The sequence below is a fragment of the Puma concolor genome, chromosome E3 (assembly GCF_028749965.1).
Source record: "Puma concolor isolate L17-30 chromosome E3, mPumCon1.1.hap2, whole genome shotgun sequence".
In the NCBI taxonomy this organism is placed as follows: Eukaryota; Metazoa; Chordata; class Mammalia; order Carnivora; family Felidae; genus Puma; species Puma concolor.
The window spans coordinates 41,440,675-41,467,809 of NC_141682.1; the positions used below are offsets into that span (position 1 = coordinate 41,440,675).

The following is a 27,135-nucleotide window of genomic DNA, read 5'->3' on the forward strand; positions in this document are numbered from 1 at the left end:
CTGAGCCACCCAGGCGCCCCTCTAACACACTTGTTACATCTTTTTCTTTTGAAAAGTTTCAAACCTAAAATACAAAAGTTGTAAGGGGAATACATTGCACCATCATAAGTGCTTGGCCTAGACTGACCGAGTCAACATTCTGTCACATTTTGTCCTCCCTGTCGGTGGCCACCTGTCATTATGATGACCAGGCCATCCACCTGTATAGGTCGTGTGTCTCGAGAACAAGGACCTTCCCTGCGGTGACTCCAAGACAATGCTCAGCCTTGAGCGCTGAACCAGACTATCCTACCACCCAGCGCAGGGGCCATCGGGAGCCTCAGTCCGCCCGGTGGCGTCAATCCCGTGTCACACAGGGCGGTCCCAGCCCTTTGTGGAACAGAGCTGCCCAGCAGTTTAGCAGATGTCCCCCAGTCTGCGTGTGCGTGATTCCCCACCGTGGTTCTGCAGCAATGCCACAGGGGCCACGTGTCTCACGGGCGCCGGCGACCGCTCACTCCCCGGCAACCCGGCGGCCACGTGTCCACCCGTCCTTCCGCGCTACTGGTCGGGGGCCACCTGCCCTCCTCCCCTTTCCTCTGGTCTCGTCCGCGCGGACGCCGGCCCTCCCCTCCATTCCTGCCGTGACCCGTTCTCGGAAGCCGGACTCCGGTCGGTCACCCAAGCGCCCGAGCGGGCGGCGCCCCTCTCGTCGACCCCAGCTGCCGCGGAGCCCCCACCACCCAGGACGGCGCCGGGCGCGGGACTACAACTCCCAGAAGGCCCCGCGCGCGCGCCCCTGCGCGGCCGCCGTCGCGCATCACGTGGGGCTGGCCTCGCCGGTCACGTGGCCGCGGCGCGGGTCACGAGAACAAACACTCGGCCGCCGCGCTTCCCGGGCCGGTTCGGCCGCTGCTGGCCATGGCCAACGTGTCCAAGAAGGTGTCGTGGTCCGGCCGCGACCTGGACGACGACGAGGCGGCGCCCCTGCTGCGGAGGACGGCGCGGCCCGGGGCGCCAGCCGGCGAGGGCACGCCGCTGCTGAACGGGGCCGGGCCCGCGGCCGCCCGTCAGGTGAGTCCCTTCCGCCGGGAGAGCCCCGGGCCCGCTCCTCAGGCCCCCCGCCGCCGGGAGCCGGGAGCCGGGCGGGTGCGCCCCGGGCGGCCTCGGGCTACGCCTTCCCGGCCGCTCCGTCTCGCGGGTCAGCGGCTCTGGCGGGCGAGGGGTCGCCGGGTCGGCGGTGGCCCCGTGCCCGGCGGGTGCTGGCGGGCGCATCGGTGCTCTGACTATCCCCCTGCCGAAGAGGAGGCAGCTGAGGCTCGACTAGTTCCGGAACGTGCCCCGGGGCCGCTTTGGCAAATGGCAGCGCTGGCTGGAACCTGGGCCCTGGGTTCTGGAGTCTTGGGAGGGAAGCTCTGGGCCGGGTGACTAGTGGGGTTCGAGGGGCCGGCCCGGCTCCACGAGCTTCCGCTTGCACAGTGTTCTCTGGCGGTGGGGAGCTCTGCCGGCCCTCCTTTTCTTCAGGCACCAGTACGGGGCGATCTTAGGAAGGACGAGTATTTCCATCCAGGTGCCCTTAGCAATTAATTGAAACTGGGGCGTCCACACAGACGCTGGGAGCGAGTCAGGGTGGTTGCGGGGTGGTCAGCACATCGGCGATGCAGTGGAGGTGTTTAATGAATTGCATGTGGTGTTGATTTTGAGTTCTTGGACTCTTTTTATCCATTGCTTGCTCTTACTGTTTTTGCGTTTATTTTTCAGTTTTTCTTCTCCTGGTCTAGATCTGTCCTTTAAACGTTTGGACAGTGTTTAAAGATGAGAGAGGACCCAAGCCTCAGGCTGTTTCTCTAGGGCTTATCTTTGTACCGCCCCCCCCCCCCCCCCCCCCCGAGGCATCGGACAGCCAAAGCCCACGTCTGCTCTTTGAGTGAAATCTTAACGTTGAAATGCTTTCTGTGTCTATATAAGTGATCTGAAGTGGCTCATTGGGGGGGGGGGGGGACGCATAAGGGTGCTTTGTCATTTTCTTCTTGGAACGTTATTTTTTCCTCTTCTAAAAGAAAGTAACCCGAGGCCTACAAAACGGAAGCATAAAACTGGCTTTAATTAAAGAAATTCGAAACTTTGGGGTGGAATTTGGGTTTATCTCGAGAGTGAACGTGCTGGGGTTTCCCACTTCTCTCTCTTTTCTTTAGCGTTTCTATTTATTAGTGAGAGACAGAGAGAGACAGAGCATGAACAGGGGAGGGGCAGAGAGAGAGGGAGACACAGAATCCAAAGCAGGCTCCAGGCTCCGAGCTGTCAGCCCAGAGCCCGACGTGGGGCTAGAACCCAGGAACCGTGAGATCATGACCTGAGCCCAAGTCAAATGCTTAACTCACTGAGCCACCCAGGCGCCCTGGGGTTCCTCGTTTCTCTTTGCAAATAGACACAGGAGTTGGCTCTTACGGTTTTTGTTTTGTTTCATTTTCTTTTTTTAAGAGTTCTTTGAAATCTTTCCTTAAAAAAAAAAAATTTATTCCCTTAAAAAAATGCAAAGCTCCTTGTTTATCTGTGTTAGGTAGTAACAGACTAGCCTTTCTTAAACAGTTAAGAAAAAAGTTTCTCCTTCACGTACTCAGTGCCCGGCTGTGTGCAGTGTGCCTGGGACACCGAAGCGCACGAAGCAGCTTCCTTCTGACCGGCTGCAGGCTCACGGAGACACAGGCCTCTTGCTCCGGAAAGACCGTGAGGGGCCCCAGAGACAGAAGAGGTCACAGTTGGTTCCATTCTTTTTTTAATTTTTTTTTTTTGACGTTTATTTATTTTTGATACAGGGAGAGACAGAGCATGAACAGGGGAGGGTCAGAGAGAGGGAGGCACAGAATCTGAAACAGGCTCCAGGCTCTGAGCTGTCAGCACAGAGCCTGACGTGGGGCTCAGACTCACGGACTGCGAGATCATGACCTGAGCCGAAGTCGGCCGCTCAACCGACTGGGCCACCCAGGCGCCCCTGGTTCCATTCTTGAAGAGTGTGAGACCCTCAGGCAGGCCAATGGCTGGGAAAGGATGAAGGGTGTGTTTGGGATCCTGTGCGAGTTTGGAAAGTAGGTGGGAGTGGGGAGAGAGGCGGGTGGGACCTGCAGGGGACAGCTGCTGGCTTTGAATTTGGCTGTATCTTGCGGAGAGCGCTGCAGGAAGCTGGCCGTTCCAGCCTGAAAGGATCGTAGCCCGCTGTGTGTGGACTGGCACGAGGGAGACTGTAGGCATTTGAGCTGGCGAGCCCCGCAGCCTCCTCTGCCTCAGTGTCCCCGCCCACAGAAAGGTCCGTGTGCGTGCTGCGCTCAGCGCTGTGCCCTTCCCAGCCAGCCAGCGGTAGCCGCTGTTCATAGTCTTCGCGTTGGGAACGGCAGCACGAACGTGACTGTCCCTGGGTTGTTGTTCACGGGGTGACTCCGCTGGAGGCTGACGGGATTCCTCGACGCTGGCCTTTTGGTGGGAGGGTCTGCTCTGGGCCCGCAGGCCGAGCTCATCGTTAGGCTCGGGGGCGCCCTGGTGCTGCTCTCAGTCCCGGGTCCATTTGGACTAAAATGACATCCCAGGCCAGCAACCCCCCTGCAGGAATGTTCTAGTGAATCAGACGCGGGAGCTTGTCTTGGCCACCTACTGGCCCTCTGGGGTTTGTTGCATTGTGTCCAGAGTCGCGTGGTGGTGGTGGTGGTGCCGCTGCGGCGTGGGCGTAGCCTGCTCCGCTCCTGAAGAAGCTGTTCTGGGCAGTGCCTGCCGGGTGACCTCCCTGCCGGGCTGCTGAGTGCCCCGTGGGGAGCAAGCACGGTGGGCAGGGTGGACTGGCGACCCTCCTGAGCTCAGCCGCCTGCCTGGAAGGAAGCAGGCTGCTCTGAGCCACCTGTGGGATGCTGTCCCCTTGGGCAGGCCCCTGGGCCCGTGGGGCCGGAGTGTGGGGTGATGGTGACTTATCAGCGAGTCACTGCCGTTGTGCTGCTGGGACAAGAAGAGGGTGTGGTCAGCCAGTCATGGTTACGTATGTGGGTAGCGGGGAGCGGAGCATTTGGAGAACTTCTGGGGGAAATCTGAGGCAGAAGCAGATGCTTCAGCGGTGGGGGGTGGGGTGTCTGCAGGGTTTGTAAATGCAGGACGTTTCCAGGGATCTCAGCTTTGGGAAGATCTGCCTGGGACACCTTAGGGTCAGGAGGCGGGTAGCACTGTCAGGTTAGTGTTTAGAATCGATTCCAGGGATCTTCTCTGGAAGCTGGGTTACCTCCGGGTCTTCCCTGGTGACCTTGGAGCTGCAGACCACAGTCGGGGAGCGCCAAGGGCCAGGGCGGGGTGTTCGGGGAGTCTGCCCGGGCGGCTCATCCGTCGTCCTCCCCAGCCCCTTGAGTGCTGGACATAAGCGAGCCCCCCGTCTTTCTCCTCGGTGGTTTCTAGCACCTCGTCATTCCATCCTGGAAGTTCCTCTGCCTTGGCGTCTGTGTCCTGTCCTCCCTTTCTGTCTGCCCAGCCCCACCTTGGAGGGTCCTGGCTGGTTGCCCCACTGCCCTCCGTGAGGGCTCCCCAGATGGGTGTCCCTCCTGTCTTTAGTACCACTCAGGCAGGGTCAGCGTGGGTGGGACAGACCCCTGTCGTCAGCAAGGAGGCAGGCTGGAGAGCTGAGGGCCAAGACCAGGCCCAGGCCTAGACAGAACGTCCGGGGAAGCCTCCCGGGCAGAGGCCCTGGTGGCGTTCCCGTCCCAGACGATTCCGCCCACCGTCCCCTGCCCCCTCTGCACGGCTCACTCCTTCTCGATGGGGCTCAGCCTGCCGGCCTCCTCGCCTACCTGACCCAGCGTGCCAGGTTCTCACAGGCTCCCTCGGGTTTGCACTCGGTTTACAGGCACCTGTCTGCTTGCCTGTGTGCCCCTGGCCGCTGCGGCCCTGTCCTCAGTGTGGAGCATGGACCTTGGCGGCCGTCAGAATGCGGCACGGTCGAATAGAACAAGAGACAGCTTGTAAGTTTTGATTTTTTTTTTAATTAAAAAAAAATTTTTTAATGTTTGCATATTTTTGAGAGAGACGGAGACAGAGCATGAGTGGGGGAGGGGCAGAGAGAGAGGGAGACACAGAATCCGAAGCAGCTGCAGGCTCTGAGCTGTCAGTACAGAGCCTGATGCAGGGCTTGAACTCACAGACTGCAAGGTCATGACCTGAGCCAAAGTCGGACACTTAACTGACTGAGCCACCCAGGCGCCCCAATAAGTTGCTTTTAAACTTTTGCTTTATGTTTGAGTAAAAACGTATGACAGAACTTGGCACCTTAACCAGTCTTTAGGGTACGGTTCAGTGGTGTCAGATGCATTCATGTTGTGCAATTGTCCCCACTGCCCGTCAGGGAACTCGCCCGCCTTGCACAACTGAAACACTGGTGCCCCAGCCCCTCCCCAGCCTGGCGCCCACTTTTCTACTTCCCGTCTTTGGAGACCCGAGTAGGAACCGCGCTGTGGTGTACGTGCAGTCACAGCGTCTGTCTTGCCGTGGCCAGCTGCCATCTCTCAGCCTAACATCCCTAAGGTTCCTCCGCGTCGTAGCAGATTGCAGAATCTACTTCCTTTTTGAGGCCAGACCGTCTTCTTTTACACATGTGGACCCCAGTGGATTTATCCGTTCATCCGTCAAGAGACACTTGGGTTCCCCCCCCCAGCCCCCTGCCCTGTGGCCTGATCATGCTTTCGTGAGTGGGGTGTGCAACTGTCTCTTCAGGTGTCTGCTTCCAGCTCTACAGTGCACCCCCAAGGTGGGGTTGCTGGGTCACGTGGTCATCTTGTGCTGAATTGTCCGAGGAGCCACCAGGCTGTGTGCCGCGGCCGCCGCACCATCACGCCCCCGACCCCGGCACACAGGGCTTGGGCTCCTGGGCACCCCTGCCGCATTCACGACTCCGGGCTTTGGTGGTGGCCGTTCTGACAGGTGTGAGGTGGCATCTGGTGGTTTGGATGTGCATGGCTCTCGAGACGTCGAGCACATTGTCCTGTGCTCACTGGCCATATGCATCTCGCCTTTGGAGACGTGTACTCGGGGCCTCTGCCCACTTTTGTGATTGGCTTCTTTTTGTGGTTGATTTGTGGGAGTTCTTCAGGGTTAAGGTGCTTGACTCCTTTCAGAACTGCGATTCATAGCACGTTCTCCCTCTCTGCAGGCTGCCTTCCCCTCTGTTGTGTCTTCTGATGCACGGGGGTTTTTTGGCAGGTCCCATTTGCACGTGCTTTTGTTTTTAATTTTAAAAATAACTATGGATTTACAGGAAGTTGACAAGGCCATACAGAGCAGGCCTGAGCGCCTTGCCCCCATTTCCTTCACTGCGTCAGTCCCCGTAGTGACAGCACAGCGCTGAAACCGGGACACTGATGTTGGCACGCGGGCGGTTCTCCGCCCTACGTCACGCAGGTGCCTCCGTGTGAGTGCCACCGCAGTCAACGTGCAGACCGTGTGGGTCGGCACAAGGCTCCCTTGTCCTGCCTCTTGTGGTCACCCCTCCCGCACCCCGATCCGTTCTCGTCCCCCAGACCCGACGTTTCCAGAGAGTCAGGTCCGTGCAGCTGCACAGTGTGTAATCTCTGGGATCTTCACGCCCTAGAGATTCCGTCCCGGCTGTTGTGCGTATCAGTAATTTGAGGAGCTCGTATGTCACCTCACCCGTGTTTAAGAGAGAGAAACAGACACGACATGAAATAAATCACTGAACTTCAAGTAAATGGTTTTTCTCACAATGAAAGATGTTTCCCGGAAGATGCCTTGAAGCCCAGAAAAGACGTGGAGAAGCTGGGGGGGGGGGGGTGCTTCACCTCCACTGCCATCACGCGGTCCGGGTCCAGCGTGCTCTGCTGGGGTGCGGTCCACCCTCCACACCTCTGTGTCACCTGAGCACGGGGGACCATGCCCACTGGACCCTTCTTGCCGCACCTCTCTGGAGGTGATGCGTGTGCGGCAGCCTGGCCCCTGCAAACCGTTTAGACGTCAGAGGAAGCACTTTCCGGGTCCCGACTTTGGGCACCCTTTTTGCGGAGGAGTGATTGCCTGGTGTACTCGAGCTCCTTTCGTGATCATCGGAGAATAAGTGGCTCCGTCTGCCGGGTCGAAGCGCAGACCACCGTCTCCAGATGCCCCTCACTTCAGCGCTCAGTTCCGCCCAGGCGTTGTTCAGCTGGGTTGTCCGCGCTTGTGCCCCGTCCGCCGGCCGGTCAGCGTGTGTGGATGTGCGCCCAAGGAAGTGCACTCGGTGTTGGCCACGCTCAGGCTTGCGGCCGGGGGCGGTGGCCCAGGACCCCTCCGGGTCCACGCGTCTTGTCTGCAGAGCGGAGGCTGTTCCAGGTCCAGGCGGCCTCCTGGCTGCGGTTCCCTCGAGAACTGGGACCTCTCGCCGGCCCAGCGCAGTCGTCAGCAGGGCTGGCCCTCCTGCCCAGGGCGTGAAGCCGGGGAGCCCCGTCCTGCCTTTCTGCTCAGATTCGGCAGTTTGGGGCCGTTCCCGATCGTTTTTTTTTTTTTTTTTTTTTAATTTTTTTTTTCAACGTTTACTTATTTTTAGAACAGAGAGAGACAGAGCATGAACGGGGGAGGGGTAGAGAGAGGGAGACACAGAACCGGAAACAGGCTCCAGGCTCTGAGCCATCAGCCCAGAGCCCGACGTGGGGCTCGAACTCACGGAGCGCGAGATCGTGACCTGGCTGAAGTCGGACGCTCAACCGACTGCGCCACCCAGGCGCCCCCCGATCGTTTTTAAGAGAGAACCAGATGTTTCTGTCAGTAGCCCCGCTTTACCAGAACTCGCTGCACGTGTGTGGACGGACGTGCCCAGCTGCACACGGCGCACGGGTCCTCACGGGAACACGCAGCACTGTGGGGTGAGCGTGGGCCCCATGGATGCCTGAGCCCGCAGACAGGACGAAGTGAGAGGTCAACAGCAGTGACTGGTAATGAAATAGGACAGTCGTGACGACGTCCCGTCCCAGAAGGTACGCGAATGCGGTCTCCGTCTCCAGGCGTCGTACTGTTGTCGTGCACGCGCCCTCGCTCCTTTGAGGACGCCAGGTGGCAGGATGCCCACGTGACGAGGTGGAGGGAGGCGGCTGGCGCCTTGTGATGTGGCGCCAGGTGGCTGCTGACCTTGTGACCGCCCATCAGGAGGAGGGTCATCTGCCTGCTGACCACGCGGCGGGAACCGTGGCCGGGGGGCTGGCGTCTGATTCGTTCTCGTGCTGCGTCCTGTTCTCTGCATCTGGGCCGACCCCCAGCGCAAGGCGCCCAGCTGCATGTGCCCTCCTCAGAGAAACCACGAGTCACGTTTCGGTGCCAGTATGTTCCATGCCGTACTTGGGACATACTTAACGCTGCAACATGATGTTTCTCTGAAGTGCAAACGTTGGCCAGTCCCCCGACGTGCCCGGGCGGTGGGTGTAGGAAGAACCATGCGCCCGGGTGTCTGTCCTCTGTGGCTGACCCGCCCCCGGGCCCAGGAGCCCGGCCCCGCTTCAGAGGCACCCTGGGGGTGCGGGCGCCCTGACCACACGTCTGGAGGGGCTGCGTGGAGACCTGTGACAGGTCCCTGCCTGCCGGAGCCTCCCGGTCTCCCGACGACGAGACACAGGAGGATGGGTGGGGTGGGGGGAGCCTGGAGGACGCTCGCGTGGGCGTCCTGCAACCCTTGGTCCCCGGGGCTGGCAGCTGTCTGCAGTCTCGGTAGAGCGGAGGAGGGCCCGGCCTCTGGGGCCAGGAAGGCCTGGGCTTCCCGTTCAGGGGCTCGACTCGTCCCGGGCCCCCCGCCGGCCGTGCCGTAGGGTGGGGGGGGTCCCAGATGAGTCAGCACCGCCTGTGGCTGAGCGCCCTGTGATTTCTCTCACGCTTCCAGTCACCACGCTCAGCGTTTTTCCGGATCGGACAGATGAGCAACGTGGATCTGGATGACGAGCTGCTCGACCCCGTGAGTGCTAGACTCATCCCCTACCCTTCGCCTCTCACCACCCACCCCTTCCTCCTGTGGGGGTGCCGCCCGGCAGGGGGCGGACGGGGAGCGCCGAACACGAAGGTGGTGGACGGCGGGCAGGGCCAGGCAGAGCAGGGGGGCAGCCGTGGGTCATGCAGAGCTCAGGGACAAAGTGACCAGCTGTCTCGCGCGGACCCCAGAGCCTGGGCGACCGAGGGTCTTATTGCCCTGAGGCTGAGCCACGTGAGCAGAGATGGGGCAGCGCGAGCCGGGAGGGAACCCTGAGCGAGAGTGTCATGTGGGAGCACGAGACAGCTGGGGAAAGGCCAGGGGAACAGGCACCACCCGGGGGAGAGGGGCCTCGAGTGGGCCGGAGGGGGACTCTGGGGACAAGGACCTCAGGGTTGAGGGACCTTTGGACAGCGTGATGCCCTCTTGCCCTGCCCCGTGCCGAGCAGTCCGGCAGCTGCCGGGGAGTGCTTCCTGAGCCCGCCCGGCTCCCCCGACTTGCATTTGATTTCCTCCTCGGTGCCTCGTGGTTCGGACCTGCATTTCTGTGATGGCTGGTGGCAGCCCTCCATATGTCTTCTTTGCAGAAATGTCTGTTCCCATTCTGTGTGTTTTTATCAGGTTATTTGTGTTTTCGTTATTGGGTTGTAAGAATTCTTTAACTTTTTTAAAGATTTTATTTACTTATTTTTAAATTTATATTCAAATTAGTCAGCATGTAGTGCAACAGTGATTTCAGGAGTAGATTCCTTAGTGCCCCTTCCCCATTTAGCCCATCCCCCCTCCTACACCCCCTCCAGCAACCCTCTCTTTGTTCCCCATATTGATGAATCTCTTCTCTTTTGTCCCCCTCCCTGTTTTGATATTATTTTTGTTGCCTTTCCCTTAGGTTTATCTGTTTTGTCACTTAAATTTTTTTTTGAATGTTTATTTTTGAGAGAGAGAGAGACAGAGCATGAGTGGGGGAGGGGCAGAGAGAGAGGGAGACACAGAATCGGAAGCAGGCTCCAGGCTCCAAGCTGTCAGCACAGGGCCCGACGCAGGGCTTGAACCCACGAGCCGTGGGGTTATGACCTCAGCCGAAGTCGTCCGCTCAACCGACTGAGCCACCCAGGCGCCCCTCATCTGTTTTGCCTCTTAAAGTCCTCATAGGAGTGAAGTCCTATGATATCTGTCTTTCTCTGACTGACTAATTTCACTTAGCATAATACCCTCCAGTTCCATCCACGTAGTTGCAAATGGCAAGATTTCATTCTTTTTGATTGCTGAGTAATACTCCATCGTGTATATATTCCACATCTTCTTTTCCATTCATTCATCGATGGACATTTGGGCTCTTTCCATACTTTGGCTGTTGTTGATCGTGCTGCTATAAACATGGGGGTGCATGTGTCCCTTTGAAACCGCACACCTTGGGGCGCCTGGGTGCCTCAGTCAGTTAAGCGTCTGACTTCGGCTCAGGTCATGATCTTGCGGTCCGTGAGTTCGAGCCCCGCGTCGGGCTCTGTGCTAACAGCTCAGAGCCTGGAGCCTGTTTCGGATTCTGTGTCTCCCTCTCTCTCTGGCCCTCCCCCGTTCATGCTCTGTCTCTCTCTGTCTCAAAAATAAAATAAAAGTTAAAAAAAAATTAAAAAGAAAAGAAAAGAAACAGCACACCTGTATCCCTTGGATAAATGCCTAGCAGGGCAATTGCTGGGTCGTAGGGTAGTACTATTTTTAGTTTTTTGAGGAACCTCCATACTGATTTCCAGAGTGGCTGCACCAGCTTGCATTCCCAAGAATTCTTTAATTTTGATGAACTCCAGTTAACTATTTCTTTCTGTTGTTACTGTACCTTTGCTGTCTTATGTAAGAAGCCACTGCCTAGTCCAGGGTCATGAAGATTTTCTCCTGTGTTTTCTTCTGAGACTTCTTTGATTTTAAAGATTTTGTTTGTTTTGGGGGAGAGAGAGAGAATGCCCATATGCACAGGCATACGAGTGGAGGAGGGGCAGAGAGAGAGAGAGAATCTCAAGCAGGCTCTGTGCTGCCCGCACGGAGCCCGACTTGGGGCGTGATCCCACAACCCTGGGATCATAACGTGACCTGAGATCTATGCTCAACCGACTGAGCCACCCAGACGCCTCGAGAGTTCTATGATTTTGGGTCTTGAATCTGTTTGTCACTGATTTTGTCTGATGGAAGGTGAGGGTAGAGCTTCACTCTTATGGATGTGGATGTCCAGTTCCCTAGCACTGTTTCTCAGAAAAACCCTTCTTCTTTCCACACTGAGTTGTGTTGGCACCGTGTTCAAAAGTCAGCCATCCACGTGAGGCTCTGGGTCCCCCTTGTCTCCACCGATCCCTGTGTCTGTCCTGGAGCCAGGGCCACACTGTCCGGGAGACCGGAGCTTTCATGTGAGTCTTGAAACTAGGAAGTGAGTGTCCTCCAACTTTGTTCTCCTTTTTCAAGCTTGTGTTGGCCGCTGGAGACCCCTTGTGTTTCTGTGTGGTTTTTAAGCATGTCGGTTTCTTTGGGGACGCCAGCTGGGGCGGCCCGGGACTCGCTGCTTCTTCTTAGTGCTCAGTCCTCTGACCTGTGAGCACAGTGTGTCTGTCCACATATTCACATCTCTAGGTTCTCTCAGCGGTGCGTTGTGGTTTTCAGCACACACGTCTTACACTTCCCTTGGTAAATGTATTTTAGGAGTAAGTATCATTTCATATATTGTACTTTTGGTGCTAACGTAAGTAGGGTTCTCTTAATTTCATTTTTGGTTGTTCATTGCAGGCATTTAGAGATGTGTTTGATATTTGCGTGCTGATCGCGTATCCTTCAATCTTACTGAATGCATTATAGTTTTAATAATTTTTTAGTATGTTTTTTGAGATTTTGTGTATACAAGATCATGTCACCTGTAAATAGAGAGTTTTGTTTCTTCCTGTCCACTCTGGATGCCTTTTCTCTCTTGGTGTCTGACGGGCCTGGCGGAGCCTCCAGGACGAGGTCGAGCGGAAGTGACCATCCTCGTCTTGTTCCTGGTCTTCCGGGAGGAGCTTCGGTCCTTCGCCATCGAGGGTGATGACTGACGCCTCGACCAGGTTGACGTGGTTCTTTTCTTTGTGACATATTTTTGTCATGAAGGAGTGTCGAATTTTTATCAGGCACTTTTTCTGAACTTACTGAGATGATTGTGTGGATTTTTTCCTTTATTCTGTTGAAACGGTATTGAACTGTTTTTACTCAACCACACTTCAGACACCAAGTGTGTGGGTTTTCCTCGCCAAGCAGTTCTCTGCAGACGTCGACCGGGTGTCCTACAACTTAACTCAATTCTGACACTCTTATCCGGCATTATGCAGATGCCCGGGGCTGAGGGCCCAGTCCCACGAGACCACCCCCTCTTCCGATGCCAGTCACAAATCCAGGCTGTCACCTGTGCTTCTGATCCATCGGCTCCGAGTCGGGGTTCTCATGCCCACCCCCCCTTCTCAGCCTCCATAATTTGCTAGAACGGCTCACAGAACTCAGGGAAACCCTCACTCGTGTTTACTGGTCCATCGTCAAGGATAGGACTCTCGGGAACAGGCACCCTGCAGAAAGGCCATGGGATTTCGGAGCCGGGTGCCGGCCCCTGGGACAGACCAACAATGTATTTCCCATGGTTCCATAAACATGACATTACTTGATTTTCGGACGTTAAGCCAGCCTCACGTCCCTGAGATAAACCTGCCTTGGTCATGGTGCCAAGGGATCCGATGCGCTGGTTCCTCGTCCAGGACTTAGTGTCTGCATTCCTAAGGGGGTGTGCCTGTGCCCTCCTGTCTTGTGGCACCCTCGTCTGGCTCTAGGGTCCACAGACTACTGGCTTCATAGAACACATGGACACATGTCCCCTCCCCTTCTCGTTTGTGCTTGCTCTTAAAGAAAATTTTGGGGAGGGGGGCGCCTGGGTGGCTCAGTCGGTTAAGCATCAGACTTCGGCTCAGGTCACGATCTCACGGTTCATGGGTTCGGGCCCCGCGTCGGGCTCTGTGCTGACGGCGCAGAGCCTGGAGCCTGCTTCGGATTCTGTGTCTCCCTTTTTCTCTGACCCTCCCCGTTCATGCTCTGTCTCTCTCTGTTTCAAAAATAAATAAAAACGTTAAAAAAAATTTTTTTTAATTTTTTTTAAACGATGCGTGTTTATTTTTGAGAGAGAACGAGCAGGGGAGGGGCAGACAGGGAGACACAATTCGAAGCAGGCTCCAGGCTCTGAGCGGTCAGGACAGAGCCCGACGCGGGGCTCAAACCCAAGAACCGTGAGATCATGACCTGAGTCGAAGTCGGGTGCTTATCCGACTGAGCGCCGCAGGTGCCCCCCTGTGGTTTTTTCTTAAATGTGCTGGCTCGTCAAGTATGTGGCTCTACTTTTTCTCCTACAGGACTTGGAACCCCCTCACCCTTTCCCCAAGGAGATCCCGCACAACGAGAAGCTCCTGTCCCTCAAGTACGAGGTGGGCCTTCTTCCTCTGGGCCCCACCCCAAGCAGCCCCTGGGCACCTGTCCCCCGCCCCCGCCCCACGTGAAGCTGGAGCGTGGGGTCAGGCGTGGCGTTGTGTCTGCCGCCCGCAGAGCTTGGACTACGACAACAGCGAGAACCAGCTCTTCCTGGAGGAGGAGCGGCGGATCAACCACACGGTGAGTCTGCGCGGGCCGCCCACGCCGCTGCCCCGTGCTGCCCTGGCGCCATCTCCCTCCCCCTCCGTGGTCCTCGCACCTCCGTCCCTTCTGCAAGAGACACCAGCGTGGGGCCCCGTGTGGGAGCGGCTGTGTCCTGTGGGTGGCGGAGGCCGCCTCCTCCCAGGCGCCCAAGGTGGCGGCCTCTGATGGCAAATCGGTTGGGAAGGCCCACTGCCTCTGAGATGACCAGAGGCCGCCTCCCCGTGATGCGGGGTCCGTGTGTAGCGTGCCGTTCCCGGTGGGGGCCTCCCCCCCGCACCCGCTTCTGATGGGCACCCTCCCCCCCCGCCACAGGCCTTCCGAACGGTGGAGATGAAGCGCTGGGTCATCTGTGCCATGATCGGGATCCTCACGGGCCTCGTGGCCTGCTTCATCGACATTGTGGTGGAGAACGTGGCTGGCCTGAAGTACAAGGTCGTCAAGGACAGTATCCTTCGTCTGTGGTCCCCAGCACAGGAGGGTCCACTGGCAGCGAAGCCTCTGAGCCCCGCGTGTGTGCTATCAAGGGCGGGGAGGTGTGGCTGCGTGCCCGTGTCTGTCACGGCCGGGAGGTGACGGTCCGGTCAGTGCGCAGCTCCTGGCGCTTGGGGCTCGGGAGGCCGGGCCGCAGGAGAGAGCAGGAAAGTTTTCATCCTTGACGAGCCCTCGACATCGACAAGTTCACGGAGCGGGGCGGGCTGTCCTTCTCCCTTCTGCTGTGGGCCACCCTCAATTCCGCATTCGTGCTCGTCGGCTCCGCCATCGTCGCGTTTGTGGAGGTAGGGCCACCAGGAGGTCGAGGCAGGGGCGCCTGCGTGGGTGGGAGCCCTGACACTGTGCTGGCCGGGTGGGCGTGGCTACACTGCTGGGGCCTCTGGCGCAGGTGTTAAACGTCCAGTCGCCCCCGACCACAGGGCGCCGGGCTCCTGCCCCGCTCAGCGAGGACTGTGGGGCCGGCCCAGGTGGAAGGGACCCCCCGTGTCTCTCAGAAGCCTGCCTTCCTTCGCCTGCCCCTTTGCCTCTCCCTTGTCGTGGGTATAGCATCCAGAAGCTTCTGTGTGGGGTGCTGTGCGGTGCCCTCCCCACCGGCCCCTCGGCCAGTGTGTGGCATGTGCCTCCTGTCTGTCTTGTAGCGTCCCCCGCCCCTCGTGCCCTCTTGGGGACACCGGGCTTCCTTTCCTCTCCTTTCCCCACCCCTCCCGTGGTCTGCCGACCCCGGTGGTCACTTCCCGGGGGGTGAAGCGAGAATCCCTCCGTGGGCAGCTGTTCCCCTTGTGGGGCCCTGCGTGGCTGTGTCCTCCTGGGCCGGGTGGTGGCTGCGGCCCCTCGCTACCTGACCGGGCTCAGTGCTGGCCTCTGCCTCCTTCCAGCCGGTCGCTGCCGGCAGCGGGATCCCCCAGATCAAGTGCTTCCTCAACGGGGTGAAGATCCCGCATGTGGTCCGGCTCAAGGTGAGGCCCGGAGGGGGCGCGTGGCTGGCAGCAGGCGCTCCGCGTGGGGTTCTCGCGGGGTCGGGAGCTCCTGGTTTGCCCGCCTGCACGTGGGGACCGGCCCAGACGGACTGTGTGTGCTGCCCGTGAGCATGTGCGTGGATTTTACGTAATCTTGCTTTGGAAGGTGGTGAGGTTTTCTCTTAGCGCTTTAAGTCCTGCACAAATGCTGAAATGGGGTATCTGTTAGGGTCACGGCAGTGTGGAACCTAAGTTCTGCGTGGTGGTTAATGTTTCCAAACGAGAACAGCTCTGGTAGAGTGGTGGGTACGCTTGCCGTGACGCTTCTCTTGTTCTTAAAATTGTCCTCGATGTTCGTTACACTTACTGTCTTTGACACCCTGTTTCTGAGGAGGTTGGGGGGGGTCAGGAGCGTGGTCCCTCCGTGGTCCTTTCCGGTGTTGGGTCGGCATGCCTCAGCCAGAGGCTTCTCACCCCGTCTGGGGAGAGGGGGTGCTCCTGGGGGCCGGCAGCTGTGCACTGGGGGTGACACCCCGGGGGAGGCCCCGTGCCCTGCTGCAGAGGGCAGGACTCACCTCGGAGCCGCCGGGAGCAGCGTCTGCCCCGTTGCTGGCTACCACACTGGTAGCCAGGCGGCGGTGGGCAGCGACCCTGGCAGGTGGTCGGCAGAGAAATGCACCCGGGGGCCCGAAGGAGCCGTACCTCCTGCTGCTCTCTGCTCCCTGGGGCACACGAGTACTCAGGGTAGAAAATGGGAAGGTAAGGAAGTCAGGAAAGAATCAGCCGGGAGCCCGGCTCCGAGGATACCCGCGGTAGACGTGTGGGCCTCCCCACCTGCCTGGTCTCGTGGGGCTGGGGCTGGACACGTAGTCAGGATTGCTTCACGTTTACAGCTTTGCTGCAGGTTCCCAGACCGTGTGGCCTTCGATCAGAGACTCGATGTGTTTTCCCTTGTATTCTAGACCCTCGTGATCAAAGTGTCTGGAGTGATCCTGTCTGTGGTGGGCGGACTGGCAGTGGGAAAGGTAACGGAGCGCGTGTGGTGCCATCCTAGCCTGAGTCCCCCGCGCTCTGCCTGCGACCCGAGGCCACTGTGTTCTCTCGGAGCCACGCTTGTCTGAGGGCGGCTGTCCTGTGCTTCTAGGAGGGGCCGATGATTCACTCCGGCTCTGTGATCGCCGCCGGGATTTCCCAAGGGAGGTCAACGTCGCTGAAGCGAGATTTCAAGGTGAGTTCTCTCCTGCCGACACGGACGACCACGCATCCCTGGGAGGCTCCGCCAGGACCTTGGCCTCTCCCGCGACCATCCCCAAGGCACGCAGAACGAGGAGGCAAGAGTGACTCATGGACACATTGAAGAGGCTTAGTTTCGGGACCTGTTCCAGAGCACTTTTGTCACGTTTCCCTTAAAAGCCACCACGTTTTGATGGCTAGTGCGCTGAGTTGATGTGGGAATGCACACGTTCGTTGTTTTTATAAGCAGAGTCTTAGATTTTTCAACCAAGAACGTGTTTTCAGCTCATCTGTTCGCGGTTGGCGGTGGGGTTTTGAGTTTCTAACGTGTCTCTTAGGCAGACTGTGACGTGTCCTCGTTGTTGTGAATGGGTGTCTTCGGTCCCCTCTCTCGGTTGTTGGCGTGCAAGGGTGCGTTCAGCGTGTGTCGCCTCGTCAGCTCTCTGGTCTTTGTGAATGCAAGTCGATGGCTGTCCCGAGACGCCTTCATGTCCCCTCCTCCCTGCCCCCCTCTGCCTTTGGGCCCTGTCTCCGTGGCCTCTGGCTGACCTCGGCCCTTTCTCAGTGAAGTGCCCTCGGGGAGGCTGGCTGAGCCCCACTCTCCCCGTTTCTTCCTGTTGTAGATCTTCGAGTACTTCCGCAGAGACACGGAGAAGCGGGACTTCGTCTCAGCGGGAGCTGCGGCCGGAGTGTCCGCTGCATTTGGAGCCCCTGTGGGTGAGGAGGGCGGCCTGTGCCGGGGAGGTCTCCGTGCCCACTGTGTGGAGGAGAGTTCTTGGTGTTGGCAGACTTTGAGCTCGGGGTGAGGATGGGCACGTGCCCCCGAGAGGCCCTGTGGCCGCCCTTGACAGTCTCGGGGCCCTGGGGTCTCGTGGGGCAGGGGCTGTGGTAGATGCGGGGTCCCCCGCGGCCTGGGTCAGCGCGGCAGTGCCGGGCTGCTTGCCGTTCTAGGTGGGGTGCTGTTCAGCTTGGAGGAGGGCGCCTCCTTCTGGAACCAGTTCCTGACGTGGAGAATAGTAAGTCTGTGGAGGGCCGCTCCCTCGCTGGAGTCAGGCACTGCCAGTCCCTGGCCTCTGCTGTCTGGCGGGCCCCTGCTCCTGGGGAGACGTCCCCTGACGTGCTGGGAGCCGTGCACCCTGTGGGTCTGTCATGGCCGGTCCTGCCCATCACTTGACCTGAGCCGCTGCCCGTCCCCCGTCGGCCGCGGGCCTTGTTTGCCACCTGCTCTCCTGCTTATCAGGACCCCAGACCCCGCACAGCTCGTCCCTCAGCTCCATCACTGGCTTGGCCCAACGCTCATCCACACAAGGCAGTGACCCACTCATCCAGCCGCGAGGGGCCAGCCTCGGGAGGGTCTCCAGACACCTCCTGAGTGACAGGGGAAGGCCCCCACCCAGCCTCCTGGCTCTGGGACTTCGGCCCAATGGGCTTGGTTCTGATGGCGCTCGTCCTCTCTGCCTACAGTTCTTTGCTTCCATGATTTCCACGTTCACTCTCAATTTTGTCCTGAGCATTTATCATGGAAACATATGGGACCTGTCGAGCCCGGGACTGATCAACTTTGGAAGATTTGACACAGAGGTAATATAATGTGCTCCCGCGTCCTTCCCGGTTCTTTCTTAGTGTGGGGCCAAGATCATCCCGGGATGATTCCGGTTCATTCTGAGAACGTGGACTGTAGAGAAATAGCTGGTTTTAGCTGCATGATTGAGCTGAGTGCCGAGGGCCGGAGATAGGAGGAAAGCACACCTCGGAACTGCCCGTCAGGTTAGGATGCCTGACACCCATCGGACGCTCCCGGGGGTGTCCTGGCCATCTGCTGACTGTTGGACAAAGGTGCTTAGATCCCACTCCCGGGAGGGGCCGCGCACGCGGACACAGAGGACCCTGGGTGGCTCAGAGGGTCACAAGACGCGTTCCCGGGGCTCTTCCTCACTTGTGCCCCGCTGACCGCCATTTGGCAGAAGCTTGGGCCGTCCCCGCCTTCAGCTGAACGGAGACGCAGACCAGGAGCAGGTGAAAGCCTTACGGGGAACGTGATCTGCTCAGATCGCCCGGCGCTTCTGTCTCGTGGGACCCCCACGGTTCTGCGTGCACATGCTGGGGGCGCCGTGTGCACGGGCAGACTGCGGGCCGTGTCTGTACCAGGGTCTGCGTGGAGACAGCTCACGGGCTGCTCGTTCTCTCCCCTGTGCAGACGATGGTGTACACGATCCACGAGATCCCCATCTTCATCGCCATGGGCGTGGTGGGTAAGGGCCGGTCCGTGCTTCCTGTCACTCCCCCAGACGGCTGCGGGTCCCTTCCAGTGGGGTCGGGGCCTGCCAGGGCCCAGCCTGGCCCAGCTTTGAGGTGGCCGGAGAGGAACACAGCCCCGCACCCCACATCCTCCCGTGTCCTGCCCTGTGCACACGCCCCCAGGAGGGAGCCCACAGCCCGAAGACCAGAGCTTTAGCTCTCCACCGGAGAAGCTGCTGTTGGGGGGGGAGGCAGGGGGTCCACAGAGAAATAGAATGAGCTGTGGATGGTGCTTTTTGCTGTGAGAAACCTTTTTTCCTGGAAGGAAAGCAAAGCCTCTGAGACAAGCCAGGGCGTCCGTCAGGGTGCAGTGACACAGACATACACTGCTCCCTTGCCACGCCTCTGCTGCCTGGGAGGCCACCTCCTTCCTCCCCCGTGTCCCTTACATGCTCCCCCTTCCCGGTCGTAGGTGGTATTCTTGGGGCCGTGTTCAATGCCTTGAATTACTGGCTGACGATGTTTCGAATCAGGTGAGAAACCTCCACTTTGTGGACCAAACGGACCAGTGTGGCTCCTGGGGCCTTTGAAAACGGATGTATTGTGGGCCCTGTGCCCACGGAGCCACGCGGAAGGCCGTGTGCCAACGTGTGTCCTTCTGTGATGGGCCAGCGCTGGCCAGGGACTGGGTGAGGCTGGGTTTGGCTGGAGGCCCGGAAAGGGGCCCTGGGGTTGGGGTCCTCCCAGCTGCTCCGTCCAGCCTCGGCCTGGTCCATCCGGGCGTCTCGACCCGGGGTATAGTCGGGCCCGCAGACCTGCAGAGCAGCGTGGGAGCTCGCGAGTTTCCTGAACCTTCGGGCGGGTCCTGGGCTCAAGGACGCACACCTTCCTTCTTGTTGTCTGGCCCGGACTGAAAGTGCTGCCGGGGAGCATCCAGATGACCTGGTGCCTGCGCACTGTCACCCCATTGTGTCCTGTGACGGGCTTTCCTTGGAGCCATGGTCTCCATTGTCATGGCAGCGGCCCAGGCGTCCAGCCGTCCCAAGGCCCTGTCCATCCTGCTGTCTGCTCTAGGTACATCCACCGGCCCTGCCTCCAGGTGATTGAGGCCATGCTGGTGGCTGCCGTCACGGCCACGGTCGCCTTCGTGCTGATTTACTCATCGCGGGACTGCCAGCCCCTGCAGGGGAGCTCCGTGTCCTATCCCCTCCAGGTAAGGGGTCCAGGGTCGGGGGGAAGGGTCCGCCAGCCGGGGCCCGGCAGGAAGGAGGCTAGCACAGCTGAACTCCGGGATGGAGGGGCTTCCCAGGGCCACCGGGCGTCAGGGAGAGGCATTATGTCAGACAGGGTCTCCCCGGTCCTCCCTCCAGAGCACTGGCCTGCCCAGGGCCACACGAGGACTTCCAAAGCGGGTTGTTGTGGGTGTGGGCCTGAAAAGTACAGCCACACGCACGCACGTGCTCTGGCGGTTGGCACACGGATAAACACGACAGGGTTTGCCTGTAAATGGGTTTATTTGGCCATGAAAAGGAGCCCTGACACACAATACAGCGTGGAGGAACCTCGAAAACACTGTGGAGGGAAGCCAGACACAAAGTCCCGTATGGTGTGTGACGCTCTGTATGTGAAACATCCAGAACAGACGGGTCCACGGAGGCAGAGCAGATTCGCGGTGGCCAGGGGCTGGTGGATGCACCAGAGAGTGACCACTGACGGGTGGATAGAAACCGGTGTCACGGGTGTGGGTCTGGGCTTCCCCCAGCCAACTGGCCACCCGAGCCGGCCTCCTCTGTGGGTTAGGCGTCCAGGAACCACAGCTGTGCTCGCCTGGGAGGGCCGGACCCCTGCGCACCAGCGCTCAGGTGGCCGCCTGTTGAGCCCTGGGAGTGTGCTCAGGGGTGCGTCCCGGAGTCCTCGTGTGCCCCATTGTTCCGTGGACTGGCCCCTGCAGGCTGGACCTCTGATGCTCTGGCCGTTCCTGGGCCTGGCTCTTTGCTGGCCCCTGCTAGGCCTTGACCTGCCCCACCCATCACGTGGTTGGCCCCTGGCCCCAGCGGCCTGTCCCCTCTTCCACCCTCGCAGCTTTTCTGTGCGGACGGTGAGTACAACTCCATGGCCGCGGCCTTCTTCAACACCCCCGAGAAGAGCGTGGTCAGCCTTTTCCACGACCCACCAGGTGAGTGCCCAGGCTCTCTGGTGCCAGCCGCATGTCCCCACGTGCTCTCTCACCAACCCGCGGTCACTGGGCCCAGGGCCCGGGTATCGCCTTCCGGCCAGCTGTGCCCTGAGGGCAGGGGTCACCACCCTTGCCGCAGTGGTGGGCACGCTGGTGTGCAGGGGTTCGGCCGGACCCTTCTCTTCCTGGAGGGCGGCTGCTGGCGTGGGCCCACGCGGGTGGGTCCACGCTCAGGCCCTGGCCAGCCCCCTCTCCCCTAGGCTCCTACAACCCCGTGACGCTAGGTCTCTTCACCCTGGTCTACTTCTTCCTGGCCTGCTGGACCTACGGGCTCACGGTGTCCGCTGGTGTCTTCATCCCGTCCCTGCTCATCGGGGCCGCCTGGGGCCGGCTCTTCGGGATCTCCCTGTCCTACGTCACCGGGGCCGCGGTGAGTGTGGGCTCCCAGTGCGCGGGGACGGTGCTTGTGCTCGGTCTTGAGTTTCCTGGACGCTGGTGTTTGACGCGTCCCGTTGGCCCAGCCGCCTGTCTGTGCTGCACAGACGCTCGTCGGGGAGGCTTGGTGTTTCCCGTCACAGGACGGGCCCTGGGAGCATGTGACCGAGGTGCATGTGCCGGCCTCTGGGACTTGGTTTCCATGTTTTGTGTTTTTATTCTTATTTTAGTCAAGATTTAAAAACCTGTGAGAAGGCACAGGCAGAGTCTCCCATCCCCCCATCTGCTCCCTTTTCCAGGCTCTGGTTGTGTGTTTTGTCAGGTTTCCTTCCAGACGTGGTCTTTGGGTGGTGGTCTTTCAATCCTGAAGCGGTTTGTGCGCCGTAAGGCCTCCCCCTCTGCGGAAGCACGTAGTTCGGCGTTCCTTAGCGTGTTCTCAGACTTGTGTACGAGTCTCCGCTGTCGAGCGCCATACTTGACATCCCTCACCCCAGGAAGCCTGCACCCCTGGCAGCCGCTGCCACACCCCGTCTCTGCACACGCACCCGTTCTGGGCATTTCCTGAGCAGAACCCCACGCTGTGAGGCGTCGCCCGCGTCTGTCCGTGCTGTGCACGTGCTGGGTTCCCTGCTCCCTCACGGTGCAGTCATTTCTGCACAGATGGTGCCCGCTGCGTGCGCGTGGGCGCCACCGTCCTTCCTCAGCACACAGAAGGTGCTTTTTGCCTTAGCTACTGAGTCGTCCGGTGCGTGCAGGTGGCATAGGTCATTCGGGGCATCCTGAGCGGGGCGCACCTAGGGTACTTCCAGGTTTCTGTCACCCTGGATGCTACCACAGACCACTTTGCTCACGTGTGTGTAAACCATAGGGTTTCCTTCTAGGGCTGGAATTGCTGGGCCCAGTGGCCCCTGGGGCGTCATGCATCTCTTTGGGTTTGAGTAGGGGGCTGCCAGCCCCTGACCCTCCTCTGTCATCCCCACAGATCTGGGCGGATCCTGGCAAATACGCCCTGATGGGAGCAGCCGCCCAGCTGGGTGAGTCCTGGCCTCCCCGTGGGGTCCCAAGTTTAGGAGGGGGCACCTTCCCCTTGGAGGAGTGAAGGCAGGAGTTGACCCCGTGTCATTGTGCAGGGTCACTGTCCCCACCCAGTGCGGCCTGCCCGGGCGGACCACGAGGGTAAATGGTGGGGTCGGGGGGGCACGCAGGTGTGCACACAGAACACAGATGGGCAGGGGAGGTAGGAGAGGCCTTGTGGCCCACAGAGGCTGGACGCCACCCCTGACTCCCCCCCACACCCCCCCACCCCTGGACAGGTGGGATCGTGAGGATGACGCTTAGCCTGACAGTCATCATGATGGAGGCCACCAGCAACGTGACCTATGGCTTCCCCATCATGCTGGTCCTGATGACTGCCAAGATCGTGGGGGACATCTTCATCGAGGTGTGGCTTGTGGGAAGAGGCTTGCCAATCCTTCTTGTCCCTTGCTTGGTGGGCCCCCCATGCCCCTGGCCGGGAGCCTGAGCCTGGGGGCTGGGGGTGTGCGGCAGAGGTGGAGGGAGGGACCGACAGAGCCCCCGCGCCAACAGCCCGCACGTCCTCAGGGCCTGTACGACATGCACATCCAGCTGCAGAGCGTGCCCTTCCTGCACTGGGAGGCCCCCGTCACCTCACATTCGCTCACCGCCAGGTACGGTGGCACCGTGGCGGCTTCCGGCGGTTTGGGAGGGCCCGTGTCTGAGGGTCTGGGGAAGCGCCGTGTGGGCAGCCGGCCGGGGAAGCCCCTGGGGGTCTGCGGGCTCCTGGCTCCCCGTCCCCGGTTTTCCCGCCTACGGGGGCTGCACACGTATCACGCGTGCACTCCCGTGTGAGCAGAGCGGGGAGGTCCCGTGGCTGGTAACGGCAAGGCCACAGCAGGGGCTCTTCCTAGGGAGGTGATGAGCACGCCGGTCGTCTGCCTGCGGAGGAGGGAGAAGGTGGGCGTCATCGTGGACGTTCTCAGCAACACGGCCTCCAGTCACAACGGGTTCCCTGTGGTGGAGCTGGCCGACGACAGCCAGGTACCCGGGGCGGCCCACCCGCGCGCACGCGGCCCCGGGACAGCTGGCGGAGGCCAAGTTCCCGGCTGCATGTGTGGCCTGTGCAGCCGTGCTGTTGGTATGGAGACCCTGCACGCGCATTTGGGGCTCCGCCAAATGCCTTGCTGGGAAGGAACGGAATCAGGAGGCCGGGCAGAGGCGGCCCGCTGGGGGTGGCCAGCCATCCACGTGTCTTGGGCTCCTGCCCTGTCAGCTGAGGAGCTGTGGGGGGGGCGGGGGACACCCGTCAGGAGCTGCCTGGGATGTCAGGGCCGCGGTGTGCGTCTCACCCCGGCTTCTCGTCGCCTTGTTCCTGCGGTCACGTCCCGTTGCCGCTGCCGGGAGTGTGCGAGATGCCTGCTGCAGGGCCGGTGTCTGCCTCGAAGGTCGCCGCGGGGCCACTGAGCATGACAGGAAGGGCCTCGGGTTTGGGCTTCACCCACAGACCACAGACGGGTCTCTTTTCTGCAGCCGGCCCGGCTTCAGGGCTTGATCCTGCGCTCCCAGCTGATCGTCCTCCTGAAGCACAAGGTAGCTGCCGGGCGCCTGGGGGGGTGGGGGTGGGAGGCAGGAGACACAGCCGGGCGCCCGAGTCCTGACACACCACTGCCTGCAGGTGTTTGTGGAACGCTCCAACATGGGCCTGGTGCGGCGGCGGCTTCGGCTGAAGGACTTCCGGGACGCCTACCCACGCTTCCCCCCGATCCAGTCCATCCATGTGTCCCAGGATGAGCGGGAGTGCACCATGGACCTCTCAGAGTTCATGAACCCCTCCCCCTACACGGTGCCCCAGGTGCCTGCCCGAGAGGCTGTGGCCAGGGCAGGAGCCACTCCGAACACGTCCTTTGTTTTTCTCTTTTTTACATTTTTTCAATTTGAGACAGCGTGATGGGGCGCACACGAGTGGGGGAAGGGCAGAGAGGGGGGAGAGCGGGGGAGGGGCGCAGAAAGAGAGCGAGAATCCCAAGCAGGCCCTGCACTGTCATCGCAGAGCCCCACGCGGGGCTCAAACCCACGAACCGTGAGACTGTGGCCTGAGCTGAAATCAGGAGTCGGGCGCTCAGCCAACCGAGCCCCCCAGGCGTCTCCGGGACGCATCTTTGTGCGGAGGGGGGAGGTGCAGGGGGGACCGCCAGCCAACCTCTTCCCATACTAGCGGGGCCGGCAGGTCAGCTGAGGCCCTGTCCCCTCCTTTTGCAGGAGGCGTCCCTCCCTCGGGTGTTCAAGCTGTTCCGGGCGCTGGGCCTCAGGCACCTGGTGGTGGTGGACAACTGCAACCAGGTGAGTGGTGGGGAGGGCGTGCCCACGGGAGCCCGGGTGCCAGCCTCGCCCTTTGCCTCCTGAGCTGACTGCCCTGGTCGCGGGTGGGTACTCGCTCTCGGCTCCTGTGGGGGACTCGAGGTTCGGTATCCAGACTGGCCACCTGCTCGGTCCTGGGGTTCCCCAAAGTGTGCTGCCCCTTGGCACGTGGGGCAGCGGCTTCCACAGAGGCAGGGGGTTGCCAGCGTCACTGACTTGGCTTTGCCTCCACAGGTGGTCGGACTGGTGACCAGGAAAGACCTAGCCAGGTACCGGCTCGGGAAAGGGGGCCTTGAAGAGCTCTCCCTGGCCCAGACGTGAGGCCTCAGCCCTTCTCTGGGGCCCCCCCCTGCTCCCTGGATCAGCACTGGATCCGGCATCCCCTACTCCTCGGGACGTGTGTGTCTGTGTTTGTGCGCCTGTGAGACCGTGAGCGAGCGGCACCCCGTGGGTCCCAGTGGTGCCAGCCCGCAGGCAGGGCCCTCTGCTGCTTGTGTGCCGTCTGTCCCCCTGCGGGCCGGCCTGGAAGGACCACACTGACTGTGCGTCACCAGCTGGGGCCCGGGTGACGCACAGCTGCTACAGAGATCGTGGCCTTGTCCCTTTGGCTCATTCTGTGGCCGTGAGGTGATGGGCCTGGGCACTGGACCCTGCCTGGCAAAGGCTCCAGCTGGACACCTGGAGGCGGGGCCCTGGGGAGCGGCCTCTGCAGCCAGCTCTGTAGGGAGTTAGGCTCTTTTGCCAGACTCACCACACGGCCTCTCTGGGGTCTTGGCCAGAGAGAAAGCCGAAAACATCGATGGGGTGAACGCCTCCGTCACCCCGAGCTGTGGTCCAGACCAGACCCACAGCTGTTGCCAGAGTGCACGGCACTGAGAGAGCTGCTATCTAAGCACGTGGGGGCTCCCACTGGCCTCTGAGGACCCTTGGTCTGGGGCCGTGTTCCAGGACAGCTCCAGTTCCAGTCCTGGGGCAGGTGGGCTCTGGGATGGGCTGGTGAGCCCAGAGCAAGAATGCTGTGCCTCTGTTAGGCTAGATGGGCCTGGATCCGGTGTCCTGTGTCCCCAGAGCCCTAGGAAACCTTTTCTGGAGGTGATTCCCTGGCCTACTTCTGAGACTAGGTGATGTGGGTGCCATTGTAGCAGCTGGGGGTGGGGTGAGGGACGGTTCGCCTTGGTTCTGGCCCCTTAAAGGAAGTGGGTCCTCAAAACGCTGGTCCCTTCTTGGTGGGAGCCCCCCTGGGGGACGCGGTGAGAGGAGCGGGGGCTTTGAAAGGGAGAAATAAAGGAATCGTACCCTCACACTTGCAGCTTGGCTCCCTTGTTCCTGCTCAGCACCAGCCAAGTCTAGCAGTGGGGGATTTGCAGGACCGCCGAGGGTGGGGGTGTCTGGGACGGGGCGTCTTGGATGCGCATGTGGGACCCCACAGGGAGGCGGGGAAGGCAAGAGACACAGAAACCCACGGGTGAGGAAGCAGTTGTGGCCGACACACGCCTATGGGATGTGCTGGCACCAGCTGCCAGACAGCTTCAGGGCCAGTCTGGGCGGTTTGCTGCCCCTGGGCCCTTGGTCTGGATGCTGCTCTGGGCCACGAAGGGGGTGATGTGGCCACAGGCAGGGCCTTGAAAGGGCCCCGGACCACGGGTTGACTTCGGAGTGTCCACCTTGTGCCCTCTGTGGGTGGGCTTGGGCGACCGGGCAGGGGGAGCACGGTGCCGGGCTGGGAGGACCTGGCGGAGAGTGTGGACGACCGGGCAGGGGGAGCACAGAACTGGGCTTGGAGCACCTGGCGTGGGAGTGTGGGCGACCGGGCAGGGGGAGTACCACGTCGGGCTGGGAGGACCTGGCATGGGAGAGTGTGCATGTCGTGGTTTGCGTTGACGACATGAACCGGCCGCACATTCGTCACGTGGGATTAAATAAAATGCACCATGGAAACGCTGCAGCCGCCTCTGTTTGCTTTCTTACTGTGGCCACGAGGATCCTGGAGCCCGCGCGCAGCCCGCGCCTGCGGCCCGCACCTTCTCCTGCTCCGGCCGCGTGCCTCTGCCTGTTCTATCTGTCCCGGACAACCCCTTCTCTGACCGGCTGGCCGGAGAATGCCCCCGCCTGTCCCTCCCACCTGGGGCCCGCTGGGGTCCCTGCTCCTGACCCACAGGCCAGCAGCCACTCCCTGCCCTGGCCCTGGCCGGCTGAATGGTGCCCTCTCGGGTCTTTCTGGGAACAGGCAGTTGGGAAGGCCTTGCCGGGAGAGTTGAGGGCCCGAGTTCCACTGGCAGTTGGGCCGTGACGTGCGAAGGTTCTGGTGACGAAAAGACGGTTCCGGAAGAGCCCCTGCTGCTGTGCGGCTCTGTCTACCTTGCTGTTGGATCGGAAGGAGAGACGCGAGGGTGGGTGCCCCCCGAGGCCTTCCCTGCCTCCGTCTAGCCGCCCTGGTGCGAGGCCCGGGGCCTCTGGGCAGCGGCTGAGGCCACGGACGGTGGTTGCCGGTGAAGCCGTGTCGGGTGAGCCTGGTACCAACGGGGGCCGAGCCAGGAGGGCAGGAGTGTGGGCCACCCGGGACGGCACTAATTCCTTGACCCCTCAGGTCGCCTCGCTGCCCGGGG

General features: G+C 60.7%; 1 protein-coding gene across 2 annotated transcripts; it reads left to right on the forward strand.

Moving 5' to 3' along the window:
• Nucleotides 1-825: 825 nt before the first annotated feature.
• Nucleotides 826-25,832, forward strand: CLCN7 (Cl-/H+ antiporter 7). Of its 2 annotated transcripts, XM_086691654.1 has the most exons (25): nt 826-1,053; nt 8,858-8,929; nt 13,345-13,416; nt 13,535-13,600; nt 13,937-14,069; nt 14,291-14,400; nt 14,992-15,072; nt 16,035-16,097; nt 16,217-16,300; nt 16,929-17,022; nt 17,257-17,321; nt 17,770-17,886; nt 18,503-18,557; nt 19,016-19,076; nt 19,618-19,756; nt 20,626-20,719; nt 20,980-21,149; nt 22,137-22,188; nt 22,468-22,595; nt 22,757-22,842; nt 23,083-23,212; nt 23,702-23,761; nt 23,847-24,023; nt 24,431-24,511; nt 24,764-25,832. In XM_086691654.1, exons 1-25 carry the CDS (start codon nt 901-903, stop codon nt 24,848-24,850), a joined length of 2,430 nt encoding a protein of 809 aa, XP_086547780.1. In that variant the 5' UTR covers nt 826-900; the 3' UTR covers nt 24,851-25,832. The 2 variants fall into 2 exon arrangements, with proteins under 2 accessions (XP_086547780.1, XP_086547781.1); XM_086691655.1 differs by lacking the exon at nt 8,858-8,929.
• Nucleotides 25,833-27,135: the final 1,303 nt, after the last annotated feature.

Bases quoted from the DNA above. Each gene is read 5' to 3' on its own strand.
- CLCN7 (XM_086691654.1), top strand. From the start codon at position 901: ATGGCCAACGTGTCCAAGAAGGTGTCGTGGTCCGGCCGCGACCTGGAC. The intron at 18,558-19,015 runs GTAAGGGCCGGT...TCCCGGTCGTAG, and splicing joins CATCGCCATGGGCGTGGTGG to GTGGTATTCTTGGGGCCGTG. The intron at 22,843-23,082 runs GTACGGTGGCAC...GGCTCTTCCTAG, and splicing joins TCACATTCGCTCACCGCCAG to GGAGGTGATGAGCACGCCGG.